Source organism: Mauremys mutica, chromosome 5 (genome assembly GCF_020497125.1).
Source record: "Mauremys mutica isolate MM-2020 ecotype Southern chromosome 5, ASM2049712v1, whole genome shotgun sequence".
Lineage (NCBI taxonomy): Eukaryota > Metazoa > Chordata > Testudines > Geoemydidae > Mauremys > Mauremys mutica.
The window spans coordinates 63,283,633-63,305,958 of record NC_059076.1 but is presented as its reverse complement, the minus strand read 5'-3'; the positions used below and the strand labels follow the sequence as shown (position 1 = coordinate 63,305,958).

General features: G+C 41.3%; 1 protein-coding gene across 1 annotated transcript in view; it reads right to left on the bottom strand.

The window, feature by feature from the left end:
- Nucleotides 1–22,326, bottom strand: part of FHDC1 (FH2 domain containing 1) — a 49,207-nt gene that overhangs the window by 23,412 nt on the left and 3,469 nt on the right. The window contains exons 2-4 of the mRNA XM_045017379.1: nucleotides 20,571–21,195; nucleotides 9,252–9,313; nucleotides 6,666–6,768 (exon numbers count right to left, since the gene is read on the bottom strand). Of these exons, the coding sequence (XP_044873314.1) occupies nucleotides 6,666–6,768; nucleotides 9,252–9,313; nucleotides 20,571–21,050 (645 nt within the window). The 5' untranslated portion in view covers nucleotides 21,051–21,195. The remainder of the gene's footprint in view (nucleotides 1–6,665; nucleotides 6,769–9,251; nucleotides 9,314–20,570; nucleotides 21,196–22,326) is intronic.

The following is a 22,326-nucleotide window of genomic DNA, read 5'->3' as shown; positions in this document are numbered from 1 at the left end:
TACTCATATTAAATCAGAGTAGATTACTCCATCTCAACAAGAGGCAGCGGTACACAATGGGAGAGATGAATAGGATAAGTCTCCTCCATTTTTCCATGTTTCTATATTATTGTGAACATACATGGCATTTTAAAAAGTGTTCCCACAGTGCTTACTGGCTAGATCAAACAATGACACATTGGAAAGCAGCTGAAGTGAAAGGAATGGAGACACCACATGTGAAATGCCCCTCCCCTTACCTGTGCAATATAGCGGAGATAAGAAAAGGAGACAAAGGGTGCAGTCAAAAGAAGACTACAGCTGATTTAAGGAGTAAACAAGGATGTAGGAGGAGATAAAAAATATAGAGGGGCAGAGCTACACACAGCATTGAAGGAAAAGAAGAGGGGACTGAATTTTATATAGAAATTGAGAAGGTATTTAAAGGGAGTGGTGCAAGCAGAGAGAAGTTTTCCAGTAATCTAGGCGAGAGATTATTCGTGTTTTTAAAACGAAGAACTAGCAAACATTTTTAGGCATTGTAAGGAAGGATTAACAGGATGTTCTGATAAACCTAGGCAAGCATGCGTGTGGTGAGTTGATGAATTGGCTAGACTATCCAAAATTTGTACTTGCAATACATACAGAAAAGAATGTGGCATGGTGGCTACTAACAATTGTGTTCCGTGGACTCCCTTAACCCTTACCAATTTGGGCCTGTTAAGCCGTGTGGTGGTATGCATCAAAAGCAGCTAGATTCCCCCTGGTTTGACCAGGATGCCAGGAAGAGTAACTGTCAGCCATTTTAATGGGATATAGGCCCAGCTGTGTAGCTGGAATCCTTTTTAAATGGGAGGTAGTTGGGGAGGCTCTTATATATCAGAGATTGCTAGCATGGAAAACCAGCACTTTTCCTCGATAAATACGCAGAAGGCTGACCTGACAAGAAGTGGGCTGGGGAAGGAGGAAGCAACAAATACAGATTTGTCTTTCTTCTCCAGTGTTGAGAGATATGGTAGGGTGGTAAATTAATTATCCCAGGAAGACCTGTGGTTGGCAACTAATGATTTGTTGTTGTTGGTGGTTTTTTAAAATTTATTTATTTTAACTATCTAGAAAAAAATACATTTGTTTTTTGCACCAGACTTTCAGACCATTTTCTGTGGATGCTGGTAACCCTGGTAATAAGCCCTCAGTACTCCACAGAGAAAAGCTTGTGGTTTTAAACAGCAAATTTGAGAAATTTCAGTGACTGGAAGCTTTGTCCGACCTTGACTTTGTCAATTTTGCAAATCACACGTTTGAAAATGTTCAATTTCTGTTTGACAAAATTCTTCACACAGTGCCAGTATTTCAATAATGCCTATATTCATAGTTTCACAAAAACACTGAACAAAAGTGCCATTTATACACAATTCTAACAGCTCAGTTACCAACTAAAATGTTCTTAGTGTTAACTTTATTTACATGCATTAAAAGGGTGTTATCACAGTACAATTACAGTGGGGAAGGCACAAAACATTTGGAGGACAACAAAATAAATCCTTATTCTTTGTTTTGTTTTAATTATCTAGCTTTATTTTAAAAAGTTAAAAAAGTTGTTCCATCTCAAAAAAGATCCCACAGAAAGGTGGAATAACCATCAGTGGGAGGTCAGTGGGGGAGGGACAAATTGTTAAGATATAAAACTTGCAGCATAAGTCAGGCTGGTGAGTAGGGAAACACTGAGGTAATAGGGCTATTTATCAACACTTTCTAGGACACTGATAAGATTACAGCATAAATCAAGTGTTTACAATTTACCAGCAGTAGTGTGAATAAAGGTTGAGGGTCAAACTGAAAAGAGTATGAGAATTCAAAGCTGACTCCCTTCACAGCTGTGACAAGGAATGCATTTTCATTGCAAGGTTTGTATCACTGTATCATGGAAACTGCAGAAAAATCTCGTAAGTCACAGCTGATTGGGTGGGAAAAAAAGACTGTTCAGGACACGCCTGAGGATGGCTCCTCAACCCAACACACAAGACAAATCAAGAGTGCCCACAAAGAGGTCTACAAGCATCCCACGTCCACATCAGAAACTCTAAGCTGTTCTGCAAGGGACAGGCAGAAAACAGGATGGTGTGTTGTCTTCCTGGAACCAAGATGTGGCTGCAAGATTAGGTAGGCTTCTGAAGTCAGTGCACAAAGATCCACTGGCATGGTGCATGTTGGTATTAATGACACTGTTTCAGATGATACCTCAGAGATTACAGACCACTTCAGAGAAGATAGAAGGGTACGGAAGGAGAGGAATGTGATCTTTCCTGTCCCACAAGCAAAGGAAGAGAGAAAGCAGAAGATTCTGGAACTGCACTACTGACCAGATAAGTGGCTGAAAGGAAGAGGGGTTTGATTTCGTGGAACATGAGTCAACCTTCTCAGGAGAGGGAGCTGTGCAAATCTGGATGACCTCCATCTCAATAGAAGGGGAATCAATCTTTAGAGGACAGGCTGGAGTGCATTTATATTTAACAAGAGAAGCAGATGAAAAAAGGAATAAATGAGCATTCATTTGGTACAAAATAAATCCAAGCACCAAGGGATGCGAAGAGAAGAAATTCTTTAATTGCCTATGTACCAATTATAGGAGTCTGGGTAATAAGAGGAATTGCAATTGCTCATTTATAACCATAAATTTAACTTCGTGGGTATTATTGAAATCTGCTGGGAAGAGTCACATGACTGCAATGTTAAAATCATTGGTTACAACTGCTTTAAATAGGTTTGAAAGGAAAAAGGGGAAGCGGACAGGGTACTCTGGCACCCTGTCAAAAACAGAATCACTGACGACTTGGAAGCAAATGACCTTGAATGCTTATGGACCAACCTTCTAACAGATAAGGCACAAGATATGATACTTGCTGGTGCCTGCTACAGACCACCAAGTCACACTAAAGAACAGGACCACCAGCACCTTAAGCATCTACATGTAGGGGTAGGACAAAAAGCTACATTATGGTGGGGAACTTCTATCTGAGTGACCTATGTGAGAGATCTCATGCTGCCAAGACTGAAATGTGCTTGGAATTTATAAATATTATTATAAATAACAGTTTCCTAACTCAAATAGTGTGGCATCCTACATTGGAGAATTCTGCATGAGACCTAATCCTGACAAAATGAAGAGGAATTGACCATAAAAATAAAGAAGTTTGTGTTTGCTTAGGTGCAAGTGATGATGATTTGATTACATTTATTGTGTGTAAACAAAACAAACTCCAAACCAGTAATATATGTGATGAAATTGGAGTTGCTCTATAATAATATATGAATACTGTGTGTTGACCTGGTTACTGGGATGCTTACTGTATGAACACATGGGTGTAGTTTAATAGGAGGCTATAAAGGAAAAACAAACAAACAGGAAGGGGGGGAAGAACAATAGTTCAAGATAAACAACTTTTCAGCAATCATGTGAGAAACAATGCCAGAACCAGAAAAGGCCTGGGAACCAGAAGATCCAAAGGGCGATAGTAGTTAAGAGAGAGAGACAAGAAAGAGGGAGGGGGAAAAAACAAACTAAGATGCAGGTGACCACTGGGGTGCCTGAAATTAGGCCTGTCTAGTTACCCTCAGAAGATGGTCAGACTCTAGGTAAGATAAACCTGTGTAGACTATTGTTTTAAAATCTCTCTCTAAATGCTTTTTTCCTATTGCAATGAATGTTTTATCACTATAAACACCACTAGGTCACAGACTCCTGAAAGGAAGAATACAGGTGCCAAACCCAGTCAGACCTGCTGGGTAAGCAGGACTGATAAACAGGGTACCCACGGCCCAGTCTAAGGCCATGTCTACATTATAGGGACTAAACCAGCATAGCTACAGTGCCATAGCCATGCCACATAACCCAGTAGTGTAGACACAGCTGACGCTAATGCAAAGGTTTTTTCCATTGGTGTAGGAACACCACCTTCTTGAGCTAGGTTGGCAGAAGCATTCTTCCATCAGCCTAGCTACTACTACACTGAGGGTTAAGTTGAAATAGCTGCATTGCTCAGAAGGGTGGATTTTTCACACCCCTGAGTGATGTGGCTATGTCCATCTAAATTTTAAGCACAGTCCAGTCCTAGAAGTAGGAGGAACCACACAGGATGGGTAAATCCACAAGGCCTGACACCTGAAAAAGTGGCACACAACAAGACCCCCAAAGAGGATGCAGCTAGCATTGCAACTGTGACAGTGCTTTGTGCTTTAAAAATATCAGTTTCACAAAGCTGAAAACAATTATGACCCAAATCACCAGGGAGAAAATTTAAACAGTGAATCTGAAAAGGACTTGGAAGTCATGAATAATCAGCAGAACATGAACTCCCAGCACAATGCTGTGACCAAAAGGACTAGTGCAATCCTTGGAAGTATAAACAGAGGACTATCAAGTACAAAGATTACCTCATCTCTGTATGTGCCCAGTTCTGGTATCTACATTTCAAGAAGGATATTGGAGAGGGTACAGAGAAGAGACATGAGAATGATTCAAGGATTGGAAATCATGCCTTATAGTGAAAACCTCAAGTTGCTCAATCTATTCATCTTAACAAAGAAAAGGGCAAGGGGTGACTTGATCATAATCTGTAAGAACCTGAGATAATAGAGGGCTCCTGAGTCTAGCAGACAAAATGTATAACAAGAACTAATGGCTGGAAATTGACTAAACAAACTCAGCCTAGAAATAAGGTGCACATTTTTAACCATTGGAACAACTTATCCAAGGATGTGGTAGATTCTTTATCACATGAAGTATTTTTAAATAGAGATTAGATGTTTTTCTGAAAGACAGGCTCTAGTTAAACCACAGCTACTGGATTTTAAGTAGGAATTCATACAGGGAAGTTCTATGGCCAGTGTTATGTAGGAGGTCAGACTAGTTTATCACGATGGTCCCTTGTGGCCTTTAGGTCTCATAATTTAATCAGTTTTCTACTGCTGCCTAACTGCATGCCAGTCTTCTTTCTCCAGAGATCAACTACAGCCTCCCCACCCTGACAGCCCCATACTAACTGCTTTGCTACAGGACATGCAAGATGTACATTCACTACCCACAGCAGCTTGACTGTGTGCGACGTTCAGCTGTTTCACATAAGGTCAACTGAACTCTCACAGTATCAGAAGCCACGCTCTAGTTATAGAGAATTGCTAGACAGGTCAGGATTTCACTACTGCAAGTCTTCCACAGCATGGAACTCAGAAAACTAGGTTTTAGGACTGAAGTGCATGAAATTATAATCAAAGCACACAATTTAGAGAGTCACGCCTATCTGAAAGTTAACCTACTCTTGCCACAAGGAACATCCAAGACCTATAGCTGAAAGATTAGAAGGGAAAAATACTTTTTGTTAGTTTATTTTGTGCATTGACTACAAATGAACTGAGGTTATGATTCAAGTTTCCCATTATATATAGTTACTCCACCATTTTCCACTTTATGTGGGTTTTTCCACACGCACGTAAAGCCATATAAAATTGGAGGGGAGATGGGATGGTTTCAGGAACAAATTTCAGTACCCAAAACTACTTTGAACTCCACCTCTAAAATTAACTAGCTACATTTCAAGTTGACAGTGTGCCTTTATGTACAAACCCCTCTAACTTCACCTTTAGATTACATATTCCCTATCAGAGTCATAGACCTTACCACAATACATGTTATTTGTGCACATGAAAAAGTAAGTAGCCTGGGTTAAGGGTGTGTGTTTGAGTTAACTAGAGATGTGTGGTGGTGTTCGTTATATGTTTGAACTGAAAGCAAGTTTCTTGCTGAGCAAGTTGTTCTCAGTGAGTATTTGAATATTAGGACACTGAAGTGGTATGGCATATGAGTTACGGTTGGCCTGAATGTTAACGGTCAATTTCCTGGTTTTTAAAAATTGCTTTTAGAGAGCTTGTGTGACAGTCGACTTAAGTTTATCAAACAAATTGGCACATTTAGGATTGTGGATCACTAAGGCAGCATAGAAACAAACAGCACTCTAAGGCTATGTCTACACTACCGCAGTAAGTCAACCTACGCTACACAATTCCAGCTACATGAATAACGTAGCTGGAGTTGACGTGCCTTAGGTCGGGTTACCGTGGGGTCTACACCACGGAGGGTTGATGGGAGAAACCTTAATCTTCTCGTCTAGGGTAGAGTACAGAGGTCAACTGGAGAGCGATCTGCTGTCAATTTGGCTGGTCTTCACTAGACCCGCTAAATTGACTGCTGGTTGATCGATCTCAGAGTGTCGATCCAGGCTGTAGTGTAGATGTAGCCTAAATGAAGGTACTGGCCAACTGTGTTTGGTTCCTACTATAGAACCTCTGCACCTGCTGGAAGAGCATTGTGCAGTAATTTACAGGTTGTAACTTAATAAAATGCATCTAAGAAACAAAGCCACCTTATCAGTGCCTTAATTAAGAACTGCCAACAAATAAACAGTTAAACTACTTAGTAGGCAGGGAATGACTAAAACTATGTCCTTGGTATCTCAAGCAAATATGTTGTCATCCTACAGGCCAAATATTCGCACTTAATGGTTTTTCCATCCATAGATCTCCAGAGTTTTGATGCCCCTTTTAGAGAGAAAATAAGAGCTATTCTGTAGAACCCCAGGCAACAGCAGCTCTGCCACAAAAACAGCCACTAAATAAAACTGCTTACTTACCTCCTCTGCTTCTGGCAATAATTTAAGGAATTCACGCAGCATCTCAGACCCATAGGGATCACTTTTTCCTTGATTAATATCTTCAATTATGGATTGAGCAGGCCTTGAATACATAATTAATCAATTACATTTCAAATGCTTGAGTAACAGCATTGAGTAACACACTGGAGAAAAAACACACCTCTGCTATGCACAAAAATTGTAATTAGTCATGCATCAGTACTCACAACAGTGTTATTCTAAAGCAACATTCGGCAATGCCTCTGCTGAAGAACAATTTTCTAATTAGTGCATAAAAGACTCGACACCGCCAGCTTACTCTTAAAAAAAGTTCCTTCGTCTCATGAGAACAGCTATACTGGGTCAGATCAATGGCTCATCTAGCCCAGTGTCCTGTGTATTCTGACAGTGGCCAATGCCAGATGCTTCAGAGGGAATGAACAGAACAGGGCAATTACTGAGTCATACATTCCATTCCCAGCATCTGACAGTCAAAGGCTTACAGACACCTAGAGCACGAGGTTGCATCCCTGGCCTCTGGTCTAATAGCCATTGAAGGACCTATCCTCCATGAACTTACCTAATTCTTTTTTGAACCCAGTTATGCTTTTGGCCTTCACAATATCCACTGGCAATGAGTTCCATGGTATGACTGTGTGTTGTGTGAGGAAGTACTTCATTTTGTTTTAAACCTGCTGACTATGAATTTCAAAGGGTGACCCCTGGTTCTTGTGTTATGGGAAGGGGGAAATAATGCCTCATTATTCACTTTCTCCACACCATTCATGATTTTTATAGACCTCTATCATATCTCCCCACCCCAGTCATATCTTTTCTAAACTGAACAGTCCCAGTCATTTTAATCTCGCCTCATATGGAAACTGTTCCATATCCCTAATCATTTTTGTTGCACTTCTCTACACCTTTTCCAATTCTAATATATCTTTTTACTATGGTGCGACCAGAACTGCATGCAGGATTCAAAGTGCAGCCATACCATGGCTTTATATCGTGTCATTATTACTGTATATTTACTGTCTGATTATCTATCCATTTCCTATCAGAGGGGTAGCCGCGTTAGTCTGGATCTGTAAAAGCAGCAAAGAATCCTGTGGCACCTTATAGACTAACAGACGTTTTGCAGCATGAGCTTTCGTGGGTGAATACCCACTTCTTCAGATGCAAGTGGTCATTTCCTAGTGGGTCCAAACATTGCTAGCTTTTTTGATTGCCGCTGCACATTGGGCAGTTGTTTTCAGAGACTATCCATGACAACTGCAAGAGCTCTTTCTCAAATATAACAGCTAATTTGGACCCCACCATTTTCTCTGTATGGTTGGGATTATGTTTTTCAATGTGCATTTCTTTGCCTTTATCAACACTGTATTTCATCTGCCATTTTGTTGCCCAGTCACCCAGCTTTGTGAGATCCCTTTGTAACTTTTTGCAGTCAGCTTTGGTGTTAAATTATCTTGAGTAATTTTGTATCAATCTGCAAACTTCGCCACCTCCCTGTTTATCCCTTTTTCCAGATCACTTATTAATATTTTTGACAGCATTAGTCCCAGTACAGATCCTTGGGGGGGGGGGGGGAATCCCACTATTTACCTCTCTCCATTCTGAAATTTATTTCATTTATTCCTCCATTTATTCCTCTCCATTTATTCCTATTCTTCATTTCCTGTCTTTTAACCAGTTACCGATCCCTGAGAGGACTCACCCTCTTATCCCATGAATGCTTAGTTTTCTGTAGAGCCTTTGGTGAGGTACCTTTTCAAAGGCTTTCTGAAAAGGTAAGTTCATTGTGTCCAATGGATTACCCTTGTCCACCTGTTTGGTGAGGCATGATTTCCCTTGACTCTTTCCTAGCATATTAGGTTCATTTATGTGTCTAATAATTCTGTTCTTTAATATAGTTTCAACCAGTTTACCTGGTACTGAAGTTAAGTTTACTGGCCTGTACTATAATTGCCAGGATTGTCTCTAGAACCATTTTTAAAAATTGGTATTCCATTAGCTACCTACTGGTACCAGAGGCTGATTTAAGTGATAGGATACATATCACAGTTAGTATTTCTGCAATTTCATATTTGAATTCCTTCAGAACTGCTAGGTGAATACCATCTGGTCTTGGTGACTTATTACTGTTTAATGTATCAGTTTGATCCCTCTAGCATCACCTTAATATGGGACAATGCCTCAGATTCGTCACATAAAAAGAATGGCTCAGGTGTGGCAATCTCCCCCACATCCTCTCTCACCCCATTCCATTCTTTCTTCATAAAGAGAGAGAACCAAATGAAGAGTATCTCACATTGAATTACATGAGAATTTATAGCTTTCTATTACTGCATATGAAACTTCAGCTCAACTGGCAAGGCAACAATCAAACTGACTTCATTAGTACACGTTTTTGTTTAAACTACGAACTGAAGTTATTTGACAATTTTGTGCAGAACCTAAACTAAATTAAAGAAGAATTGCCTTTCCCATTCCATCATGTGTCTTCTTTATTTCCTAGAACACTTGTGTAGCCATTTCACTTGAAGCTCAAGTTAATTAATTGTATGAAAAAGGAAATCTTACTTTTTGAATTGCTTGAGAAATATCCCAATATTCATACTTCTTTTTGAATCCAAAATGGAAATCTGAGAGAGAGAGAGAGAAAGCAAGAGACATGACTCCAGTAATACCTGTCTGGAAAACCTTAAAATACAGATACTCTTCCTTAAATTGCTATAAAAAGAATCACTATATGCAACTTTCTGTACAGAAGAGTTGTCACCAAAACACAAGTGAAATGAATGGCTAGATCTGGGTATCATTCATTAGTGAGCAGACAAGGAGTGATCTATTATTAAACTAGTCTTTAACAGGAAACAATGCAGCCCACCCACAATAGCCTTGGCTTGCAGAACAGATGTCCAAGTTTAGTGAAAACCACAGCATGTTAGTGAGAGAATTAAGACAAATTATAATTCACCATGTAACAAGCTAGATTTTATCATAGAAATGTAGGGCTTAAAGGAACCTCAATAGATCATCTAGTCCATCCCTGTGCTGAGGCAGAAACAAGTATAGTTAATAGCATCCCTGGCAAGTATACGTCTAACAGTTCTTAAAAAGTTTCAGTGATGGGGAGTCCACAATCTACCTTGATAACCTATTCCAATACTAAAAATGTAACCTACATCTCTCTTGCTGCAGATTAAGCCAATTACTTCTTGTCCTACCTTCAGTGGACATGGAGAACAACTGATCCCTGTCCTCTTTCTGACAGCCCTTAGCATATCTGAAGTCATATCAGGTCACCACTCAATCTTCTTTTCTCAAGGCCTGGTCTACACTAGGATATCAGGTCGGTATAACTACATCATTCAGGGGTATGAAAAATCCACACCTCTGAGCAAAACAGTTAAACCGATCTAACCTCAGAGTAGATAGTGCTAAATTGATGGGAGAATTCTCCTGTTCATCCAGCTACCACCCCTCAGAGAGGTGGATTACTTACGCCGATGGGAGAAGCCCTCCCATCAGCATAGATAATGTCTTCACTGAAGCACTACAGTAGTACAGCTGCACCGCTGCAGCATTTTAAGTGTAGACAAGCCCCAGGACTAAACACAGCCAGTTTTTTTTTTTTTAACCTTTCCTCAGTATGTCAGGTTTTCTAAACCTTTTATCATTTTTGTTGCTCTCCTTTGTACTCTCTCCAATTTGCCCACATCTTTCTTAAAGCACCCAACACTGGACACAGTACTCCAGCACCAGGTAGAGTGGAATCAGTTATTTCATACCATATCCATACATTAATGCCTCTCACTGGGACACAGACTATAACAAAAGGTTTGAAGTTCCATGACCTCCAGGGACATACTAATGAACTATGCATTTCAAAGTATTATTTTTATTTCAGGGGTAACTTATTAAATACCATGACCACCATAGTATAAGAACCTAATTAAGAGTCAACACACAGTATTGATTTAATTCATATGAATGAACGTCATGCTGATTAAATCAGTGGCTCTCAAAAATTTTTTTTTTTTTTTTTTTTTTTTTTTTAATACTGGTGACCCCTTTCACATAGCAAGCCTCTGAGTGTGACCCCCTCCCTTATAAATTAAAAACACTTAAATATATTTAACACCATTATAAATGCTGGAGGCAAAACAGGGTTTGGGGGTGGAGATTGACAGCTCACGACTCCCCATGTAACAACCTTGCGACTCCCTGAGGGTTCCCGACCCCCAGTTTGAGAACCCCTGGATTAAATGGAAGGATTTTAAATCATTTAATTAATTTGACATCAGTATTAGATATAGATAATGCTCAAGTCTTCAGTTTATCTGAATGCAGTACCCCATGACATTAATTTGGTTTCAGCGGCTTTCTTAGTACGGATATGTTAGGATGGAAGACCAGTGAATTGTGAAGCATGTTTACCAAGGAATGCTGCTACTCAGCCAGCGATCACATGGTCACCAAAAGTTCTGGCAATACAAGATTGCCAATGGCTGACAGGCTGAACATCCAGCCGGATTATGTTAAGAACCTAGCTAGAGATCAATGTAATTCTGGAAACTAACCAAAAAAAGTGTACTTTTTTTCTCCTCCTAAATTTTTAAAGTTCTTTCTAATCAAAAGAATGAGTCAGTTCGTACAAATTTTTGGTATTAAACAAAGTCCTAATGGAACACAGCTAGGAATCTGAAAAGTTAGCAATTATCTTAGTGAATGATATCACCTCATTTCATTAAAGTTGAAATTTTATCTCTGCAAGTTTGGTGATAACAGCCATAAGAAATAGTCAGGAGATTTACTAGCACAGGGGAATTGTTTCATGTTAACACTGTCACCTGGCTGTCACAAACAACTCCAAATACACAGATGTACAGGACTCCAATGGCCTTACACTGTGTTTGACAGTTTCACAGATATTTTATACTCAGCAACAGTGTCGGGGGGGGGGGGGGAGGGGAGAGGGAGAATTAACATCATTTGCAATGGGAACATCAGGAAAAAGTACCAAATATGTGAAGTTCTGAGGCCAGCTGGTGAAAATAAAAATGCAGATGTAGTTAGCATGCTTCCAGCATACTCCTAGACAATACTGCATATCCAAGGCAATCTCATTTGCCAAATTACAAAAAAAAAAGAAGTAGATTTGAATATTTTCCAGAACTTTGACATTCCCTCGCTTCTTGATTCAAAATTCATTACAAGTCTGAAAGAATATGATACAGAGTTCGTGTTTTTTTTTTATAAATTAGATTATTGCTAGCCTGAATTCCTACCAATCTAGCAAATGTAAACAGTGGGGTACACCTCAGTCTCTCTCCTCTAATCATGAGAGCTGAAAGGCTCACACAGGTCAATAAGTGAAAGCCCCAGCACCTAGAACAGGATAAACTAGCATTCCCCAGTGCATTATCTAATCTCCTTTCAAATGTTTCACTGAAGGTACCCCTCAATTACCTTTTAGATTGCAGTTCTATTCTCCAATTGTTCTGATCACTTCTAATCTAAATTTACCATTCTTTAAATACACTGCATCCTTTAACAGTCGCATTCAGTCCTTATAGCTTGTTCAATAATTTGTTCAGATCTAAGATCCCTCTCTCCATTTGTGTAAGCTATACAAGTTCTTAACCTTCTCAGACCTTACGTGCTACTCTTTGTATTCTTTTTAGTTGGAGTATTTAACTGTGCACTATTCTGTACAGTTAAATAGACAGTATGCAGCGGGCCAAATCCTCGCTGTTAAGTCAATTTAGCCTCATTGACTTCATGACACTACACAGATTTACATCAGAAAATCTGGCTCAGTGCATCAGGGAAATTGGTGAACCAATCTAATTGTTTTTATTCTTTCCCTTAAAGAGAACATATAACACTACTCTTTCGGTATCAGCACAATACAAAGTTACTGCTATGACCACAAGCTAGGTACAAAATCAAAATTCAACAAATCATCAGTAGTCAGATTTTCTTATAGGGCCTAGTATATTAGCTCTCATTGCTTTGAATAAGATTTTACACTCATTGTTCAACTTTTCAATTAAAACTTTTGACCAAGATTTTCATAAGCAACTTGTAATTTTGGGTACCTCACTATTTGTGTGTTCACCGTAAGACTCTTTAAAGGGGTCTTCTTTTCTGAAAAATCCTTGTGCCTCAAATTGGGCACACACCACACAAAAATTACTCTTCACTTTAAAACAATGGCCCTTAACTCTGCGTACATGGAGCTAATATAACTTCTATTTTTACATACATTTAATCACACTAAACCTTGTTCTGCATTCCTAACATCCATCCTTCTCGCTGTTGGAGTTTTCCTTTGGTTTTCTTCTCGCCCAAAGGCACAGAATAATAGGATCATAAAAATGTAAGGCTGGAAGAGACCTTGAGGTCAACCAGTCCAGCCCCCTGCACTTCAGCATCTTGGCATGCTTTCATATTAGGTTGCCTCTTGTTATTCCTCAAACATTACTTCAAGTTTTTCTGGAGTCTGCCTTAATCTTCTCTTTGTGTCAGACCTCCAGTATTGGTATCATCTGCAAAGTCTGGTCAACACAATATATGCCAATTCCTCCACATCATTTATAAAGTTACTAAAATAATGCCAGTTCCAGTGTTGACCACTACTAACAACATTTGATACATCATTTCAAGTGGAGAATTTTTTGTGGATTGTAACCCTCCCCTTCACCAAAGCAGATCTCACATGATTTCTAATTACCTTTTCTAGCCAAGTCTCAGGGCTTCTTCTCCACCCTCATCTTCCTTGACCCTTTTGCCTCAAAAATCCCTCCTCAAAACTCATTTTGCTGGTGAAGCCCATTAACACTCATCACCAGTATCAAGGCAAACCCCAAGAGAACATACCTCCTTGCAGATCAAGCATAATCCAGATTGATCTCTAGCTAGATTCTTAACATAATCCAGCTGGATGTTCAGTCTGTCAGCCATTGGCAATCTTATATTGCCAGAACTTTTGGTGACCATGTGATCGCTTGCTGAGTAGCAGCATTCCTTGGTAAATACGTTTCACAATTCACTGGCCTTCCATCCTAACATATCCGTACCAAGAAAGCCACTGAAACCAAATTAGTACTGATGGAGGCAACTGCTGGACTATGAATATCCTCATTGCTAATCTTGTTCTGCCACTTAATATGAACCATCTGATGAAGATGGCAAGATTAAAAAAATTCACTCCAGTGCTATTCAGCCTTCCTCAGCACCCACATTTCACTGTGGTACAAAAGAGTTGAAATAACTAGTTCTATACAACCACAGCTTCAAAGCAAGCTTGATGTGACAATGTCTCCAAACATCACTGAAGGGACCAGAACATGGAGGTGGCTGATGCTACACAAGCGTCCACATCTTTCAAACATCCTCCAGCACTGTCTGTGATGCTTCCCAAGTATTTGACAGTTGCCACTTGCTCAATGTCCCATTTGAACAGGTTAATATGGAGTTCATCATAAACTGGAGCTAGAAGCTGCTTGATGGTAATGGCCAACGACTTGATTTTATCCTGATTAATAAATGGACCAATGTGCACTGTTTCATGCCTGCCCAGCTATCAGCTGCAGTGATTCAACAAACTAAGCCAATAAGGCACTGTGTGGGCATCTTTGAGATCTTGAAGCAAAATGGTGTTCAGCTCAGTGCCACCAACCACAACCTTTGCAAGCTTATCAACCAACCAATGCCGATGCTGAACAATGATGGTGACAGAATGGAGCCTTGCCAAACTCCTGTAGAAACTGGAACCATGCTACATATCTGCCACTGACCTAAACACAGATTTCTATCAGTGACAGTATCTTCCCTGGGATTCTGAGTCACTTCATCAGACTCCACAAATGTGCTCAATGCTCTAAATAGAAGGCCTGATGAAAATCTATAAAAGTGCTGGACACTGCTTATTAAATTCAGCCATCTTCTCAAAAAACTGTCTCAAAAGTAAAGATCTTGTGAAAAGTGGAACCACCAGGTTTAAAGCCACACTGAGTATCCCAGCCTTTGCCATGAAGCTCATAAGTGATTTAAGACATTAGCATGGAAGTGAAGACTTTCCCTGGGACCAACAACAGCATAATCTCTCTATAGTTACTACACTTGGCCTTACTGCCTCTTTGAACAGAAGCAAGTACACCATCCTCCTTCTAACTGTTGGGGAGATATTAGTTCACCAGATGGTCTGAAAAAGTCTATGCAGCTACACACAACAGTACCCTCACCTCTTCTTCAGCAACTCAGGAGTGAAGTTACAAAACCCTGGTGCCTTCCCAGATGTCAGCTTACAGACTGCAATCTGGATCTCTTCTTGGTTGGAAGAAGGCAGCTTTACTTCCTGCCCCCACTTCAAGCAGAAGAGACAGTAGATGGCAGACAATTAAGGAGCATCTTGAAATGGTCTTCCCAATAATAAAACTGATCTTGTAGACTCTTGTTTCTGCTGCCATCCCAATTCTTTACCAAACAGGCTGATGCCACCTACCACCACAGACACTGCAAAGATTAATAAAAGCTGCAGAAATCCTGCCTAGCAGCAGCATGTACCACACTAACTACCTCAAATCAACCACCAGGATTCCTTATCTTTTTTACACAATGACTTGATGACAGTCCAAAGTCAAACCCATTCAGACTTTGCTTTTGCGCTCAATAAATGTGTCTTTAAAGACACAAATTGTAGCCTCGCTTTTTCCTGAACTCCAACTGCTGGAGTGTTTTCTCACTGAGCCACCGTTGACGTTAAAAGGGCTGAGGTCCCAGCACCAACCTGGCAGTGACCAGTACCAATGACTTGAAACAACGCCATTCCTCAACAGATGACAAGGAGAGACTTCAGTCTTAATGTTTCCATGGCCTGGAGAAGTTTGGAATAGCAGCTGACCAATAGCTCAGTTCTAATAAAAACTTTTGGTTGAATCTGACTAATTTCAGACAGTTAACTGTGTGGCAAAGTCAGAAACTAATGGTCGGTGTCTAGTTCAGCACCTCTGTATACTTTTCATCCATGACTGTTGAGTAACAACTATAATTAATGAGGACATGATTGCTAAGAGCCCTCGTCAAATCATCTGGGCTGTAACAGGTCTACTTGTGAGTCTCTGGTGGCAGAAGAGAGTCAGTGATCACCAGGTCAGTGGCAGCTGGAAGTTCCAGCAATCACTTCCTGTTCTCCTGCTTGATACCAAGATGCCCGAGTATATTTGCCCAGGTGTCAATCTTTTCTACCTGTGCTTTAAAGCCACCCAGGGTCATGATGATGTCTTTTTTCTCAGGGTTCCATTAAGGACTACCTGCAGCTGCTGGTAGAAGTCAACTGCATCTGCACTGTTGGCCAACCTGAACATGATGGTACAATGCCAACAGCTGATAGGGAAATCAGACTTTGATGAGTCACAGGTTAATCACCTACCAAGCCTACAATACTCATCGGCACTGGGAGAAAGTATAGCGGCCACCCTTTGCTGGAGCAACCCACCAACATGGCATTAAAACAGAAACATAGTCCTCGACTTTCTTTTCTTCACTTCCTAGCTAGTGCACTTCAGATAAAGGTGCAGATATCAATGTTTAGGCTTTTCAGCTGCTTAAGGAGGACAGCTTTAGCTGGTTTGGTTAACGTTTGGCTATTCCAAGCACAAATTTTACATTTGCTGCCAACAAATGGCCCTTGCAAGGTTTAACGGGCATTTACACCTCAGCATCCAAGGGAAACTCTTCACAATTTCAGCTACAAGGATAATTGGCCAGATTGTCACAAGTTGTCAGCTTCAGTAGAAACATCCTCACAATGTGAACATACAGCCCTTGGCATCAATACCAGGTTTACAATGGTGCCAATGGCCACACTGGGAAGGGACCCATTATGGACTCCTCTAACCTATCCACACGGCTGGGTCTGGCCCCTCATGCTGGGCAGTACAGTGCCCAGGCCTTGCTGTGTGAGGGACTCCCAGCCAGCATGTCCCTCTCACCTGTAGAGGGCTCACTGCCCAGAAGCTGGGCTCCACCACTCAGGCTGGGCAGGGCTGCTGGCCATGAGGCTGGTGGACACAACCAGCTGGGCTCTTGAGGGTTGTGTCCCAGGGATCTGCCGCACTTCCCAGTGCAGCTCCAAGCAGTCTCTGCTGCCCACCATGCATGAGGTCTGGCCCACCTCCCCAGGGCTGAACTGCCTAGGACCGGTGCAGAGGCCAGGCCAGTCGGTGGAGGAGGACAGTGCGTGGAGCTCGGCCAGGCCCCACCAGACAAGTGGGTCCTGATGGAGCCTGGCTAGGGCAGGCCCTGCGCCCACTCCGGCCTGGCTAATTGCACCACTCCGGAAGGACCAAAGCAATCCCCACCCTAGGACTGGCCCTGGCTGCGCTACCAGCTCAGCCCAGCAGACAAGGTCACCTCCCAGCAGGGCCACTGAGTGCGGCTAGGTGGCAGGGCGCAGGGGAGTGGGTCTCTGGGAAGTTTGGTGAGAGGCACTGGGCAACGAAGGGTGGGAGAGGTTTCTGTGTTTTGGGGCACTGGGCATAGGGGACCCTGGGGGGACACTGTGCAGTTGTGGGGACTCTGGGGGGCGCTGGGCGAGGGGTGGTAGCATGCAGGGATCTCTGGACATAGGAGGTCTGGTGGGGTCCTGGGCATAGAGGTCTGTGGGGGAGTCTCCAGGCATAAGGGGTCAGAGGGTACTAGGTGGGGAGACGATGTGGCACGGCCTAGCCCCACCCCTGAGAGGAAGCAGCACTCTGGCAGCACAGGGCCAGGAGGACCCACGTGCATCTGGCAGCTGCCGGTTGTAAACAGGGCCCTTGCACTGGGCTGGGTGGAATGGGGCTGCCCCCCCGCACTGTGCCCCATTGCTCCCATCTAGCGCCTTGCTCTGGGGACCCACACCCCCACCCTCCGCACCATATCCCATTGCCCCCTTGGGGGCCCACAAAAGGTTTAATTCGGTCCTACTTGGCATCCACACCAATAAAAAGGCTATCATTCACCCATCATTTAAAAACAAAACCAAAAACCACACGATTCTCCGCCTATTTGGAAAATAAACACCTGAAAAACAGATTTCATCTTGTATCATGGACAGAGCTAAGATTTTTTTTTTTGCACTAAATAATACTGTACTCGTACAATATTTTATTTATATAGGACCTGCAACTCCCATTAATGTTAAAAAGAGCTGCAAGTCCTCAGCATCTCAGAGGAGATGGGAAAAGATTAGGGTGACCAGATGTCCCAATTTTATAGGGACAGTCCTGATTCTTGGGTCTTTTTCTTATATAGGCTCCTACTACCCCCCACCCTCTTTCCCGATTTTTTACATTTGCTGTCTGGTCACCCTAGAGAAGATCAAAAAAATACTCAAACACCACATTAGCAACTACATACCACCTCTAAGCCAAAACGATTCCATTAATAGCTCCATTGTTCTCATTTCAAAGAAAATCTCACATATCAACACTTTGCTCAATTGGAATATCTCCTAGGGGCATCATGTTTGTTGTTATATTAATGAAAGCTACAAAGTTTTGGTAGATATTTGAGAAATCATGTTATCTTATGCTCGTTATTCCATCATTCATGATACTTAATAAGCAGAGATTCATTATTCCACTCTTTGCTTGATGTAAAAATTACTCATGGATGTCTTTAAAGAGCAGCACTATATTTGCTTTTTTTTTTTTTTAAATCATTTGGCCCTCCCACCTGTTCACAATGAAGTAACCAGATCTCCAATGTTTGTCTATTTCCTTAGTGTTTATAAGGAATTAGTTTCCTTTTTCTAATATCTGCACATTTGTTTGTTTAAACTTTATTTTGACACCCCTTTTCAAGTCTACTGAAGTTACAAATGTATGATGTTTTAAATCGGTTCCAACAAGGGGGGAGGGATAGGCTCAGTGGTTTGACCATCGGCCTGCTAAACCCAGGGTTGCGAGTTCAATCCTTGAGGGGGCCACTTAGGGATGTGGGGCAAAAATTGGTCCTGCTAGTGAAGGCAGGAGGCTGGACTTGATGACCTTTCAAGGTCCCGTCCAGTTCTAGGAGATTGGTATATCTCCTATTATTACCTTTTTATTTTCTGAATAAAGTTTGATACAAAGCAGTTACATTTCCAGCAGTGTTTGGTGCTTGAATTAATATTGGTTCCGTTCTTTGGCCCTTTATGCATATTTAACATTTCCTCTCTGTAAATTCCCTTTGCCTACCAGTACTTACATTTGCATTTTTACTTCCAGTTTTGCAAATATTTAATAGAAACACTTCCAAGCTATTTAGTCCAAACAACATAGGTTGTTTGCAAGAGTTTAAAAAAAAAAAAGAAAGAAAAGAAAAAGAACAAAATAGAAATATTACTGAGTGGTTCATTGAAAAGTGTTTGACTCTAAAGATTCCCTTAGAGTTGAAGTAAATGCTTTGTTCTTCCCCACCCCACATGATCCCCAAAACAGATTTCCTGTTGCACCAGAGAATGAAACTAGTCTATTGCCCAATATTAAGAAGGTGAACTTGATAAATAAATAGGGAACAACTTAAACTAGATCTAAAATTAGTAACAGATGCAGTGAGCAATTCTACACTACTGTGCTATATCGGTACAGCTGTGCCACTGTAGCACATCTGGTGAAGACACGCTATGCCAACAGGAGAGCGCTCTCCCATCAGCATAATTGCTCCACCTCCATGAGAGGCGGAAACTATGTTGGCAAGAAAGTGTCTCCTGCTGACATAAAGCACTGTCCACATCGCGCTAAGACGATGTAATTTACATCCCTCAGAGGGGTGTCATTTTCACACCCCGAGCGACGTAAGTTACAGCGACGTAGGCGGCAGCGTAGACTAGCCCTAAGAAAACCATTTGTTGTTTCACTCACATACTTACACATTCTCCCCTACATTGTCTCCAAACAGTCATATTAAGAACAAAGTTTTGTCTCTTTACAGGGCCGTCCTTACACATATGCAAAGTACGCAGCTGCGTAGGGCACTGGGAAATTTGGGGCACCACATTTCCTGATGCTCTGCACAGCTGCGTGCTGCTCCAGCCCCTGGCCCCACCTCTTCCTCATGGCCCCCACCCCTACTCCACCCCCACAGCAGGGCCAGGCCTGCACTCACCAGAGGTAGGAAGTGCAGCGACCCGGCTCCAGCGCCGTGGGTGAGTGCTGAGGGGCAATTCCCCCTTGCCCCGCAAGCCAGCCCTCCTCCCCCACCTGCAGAGGCCTGGGGCCCCCCGCTACATCCCCCCCTGTGGGGGGGCTGAGTAGGGCCTCAGAATAGCTAGGGACGGCCCTGTCTTTTTACATTTGTGTTAGGATGATTCTTTTATCCTCCTTCAAGATACATCATCATTTACTTTTGCCCCTCAGAACTACTACTAATGGAACGCTGCCTAGTAGTTCCCTTTAACAACTCCTTGAAGTCTGTACTTTCAAAAGTAGCAACTGAAGAGGAAGACAATGACATGGTCAATTTATGCACATAAAATAATGCATGTAAATTACTGTAGTTGTACTGTTCATGTACGCCATGCCCAGGAATGAAGATTTATCAAGGGCTAGCCAGACAGAATCTACAGTAATCATTGGAGACACATTCTTTCTTCCTCAAATATAATATTTTTTGCAGGTGATCAAATTAAGGGACTTTATTGAGATAACTTACTTATAATAACAGAGCCAGCCTTTCACAAACAAGTATCTTTAAAGAAAAGCATAAATCTAACAGTTTATACTCTGCAAGTTTGGGGGTAAAGTGATAAGAAAACATATGGTAAATGGCAGCTGGTCAGACTTCACACTAGTTTCTAAGACATGACAGTGAATGAGAGATAGAGAGAAAAACACAACAATGTACGGCCTACTTCTGAATTCTTACCTCTTCTTTAGTATCTTTAAATGATGATTTTGAAGTTCGCCTTCTGGGATCCTGAGGGTTGGTTTCCTCTTGCTGCCCAAAAAGCTCCTCAATTGTTTTTGTGTCAATCTGAAACTGCTGCCGTCTTGCAGCAATAGTCCAGATATTTGTTTTACCACGGACTTGCTCTTCAGGAATTGTTTTCCAGAAGAAACTCCGCATCCGTTTTTTTTTGCTGTGGGGGCCATGCCCATTTATAAACTGTGGCGGAGCAGGTGGGGTTGGTCCTGGAGGAGGAGGTGGTGGTGGTGGCGGCGGCACCCCGGGTGGTGGGGGAGTAAAACCAGCACCTGTGACTGAACATGGCGGAGGCAACGGCGGTGCTGGAGGAGGCGGCGGCACTTGTTCTGTTGTCGTATCTTCAATCATTAATCCAGTTGCAACTGAAATAGCCCCATTTTCTTTATCATTGACCAAGGAGAGACAATTCATAACATGCATTTTAGTCTCTCCTATGAGGAGAGACTTACTTCCCTGGGTCTCCTTTGAACATTGAACAATGCAGTAGCAATTTGTGTCAGACACTTTCAAACTCTAATCTGCCAGGAGTGAAAACAATGCAGGAGCCCTAAACCATCTTCACAACCTACAACAAAAAACACAATGGTGAAATTCAGATCAAAGAGACTGGATTTTTCCCTGGTACAAGTAGCAATGTATTAGTGGGAAATATACACAATTAAATGTAAAACAATCATTAGTCATTTTAAGTTTTAATCTAGATGGGAGATTTTCTGAAAAAAACAAAGTTCTCTAGGGCCTAATTTTGTAAAATGTATGTACATCCACAATAAAATGTCAGCTAATTGTAGGGAATTACATTTAAATAAAATTAAAAACTTTAAATTTAAATCTCTGAGTGCCTCTGGGGAGACCAGAGGTTACTGAAGTATCTATTCTGGATTCAATATAATTTTTAAAGAAACAATATTTATCTCAAGCCATTTCAACAAACGGAACAAATTCCAACTATTCATTTCAGATTTAAAATACCATTATACAGATTTAAATATGCAGAGTTAGAATGTACTTATATATTGGCAAAAGCTTTGCTTGAAGCTTTTTAAATGGCTTCCCCTTCATCAGTGAATCAAGACAATGAATCATCCCAGATTGTTCAACTATGTAGCATATGGCTTTTTTGCCCTATTTTTCATGCAGTTTTCATTAATAAAGTGTACAGAGTCCCAAAACCCTGGATTCTTAATAAAACTTTGCAATATTTATGGTTATTGACCATAAATATGAATCTTCAAAAAGTCCAGCATCTACATTTTGTCATTGTCATTAATGGTCATGTTACAATACATTTAACTAAGTGTACACAATAGAAGAGAGACTGCAGTTTTATTAGGATGTGTCTTTATAATTCACTCAGGTATCTAGATTACTGTAGCTACCTCAATAAGCACATCTCACTACAGATAGAAAAAGGGGGGGGGGAGAATATAAATTGGAATCATAAATTACATAGCCTAAGATCTATGCACATGGAAAGCTGCAAATATTTACTTAAGAAAACTTGTATGTCTAGATGAGATAATCTGGTAGCTCAACAGGAGTTTTCAAAGTTATTGTGACAACTGCATTATTTTTTTATGTTGCCACTGTGGCGAAGCAGATGGTGATGTCAGTGGCAGCAATTTTAAAGCTAGTTAGTTTTAGTCTTTTTTTTAAAAAAGGCTCAATTTAAAAGTTTGTCAGGTCACTCGTATTA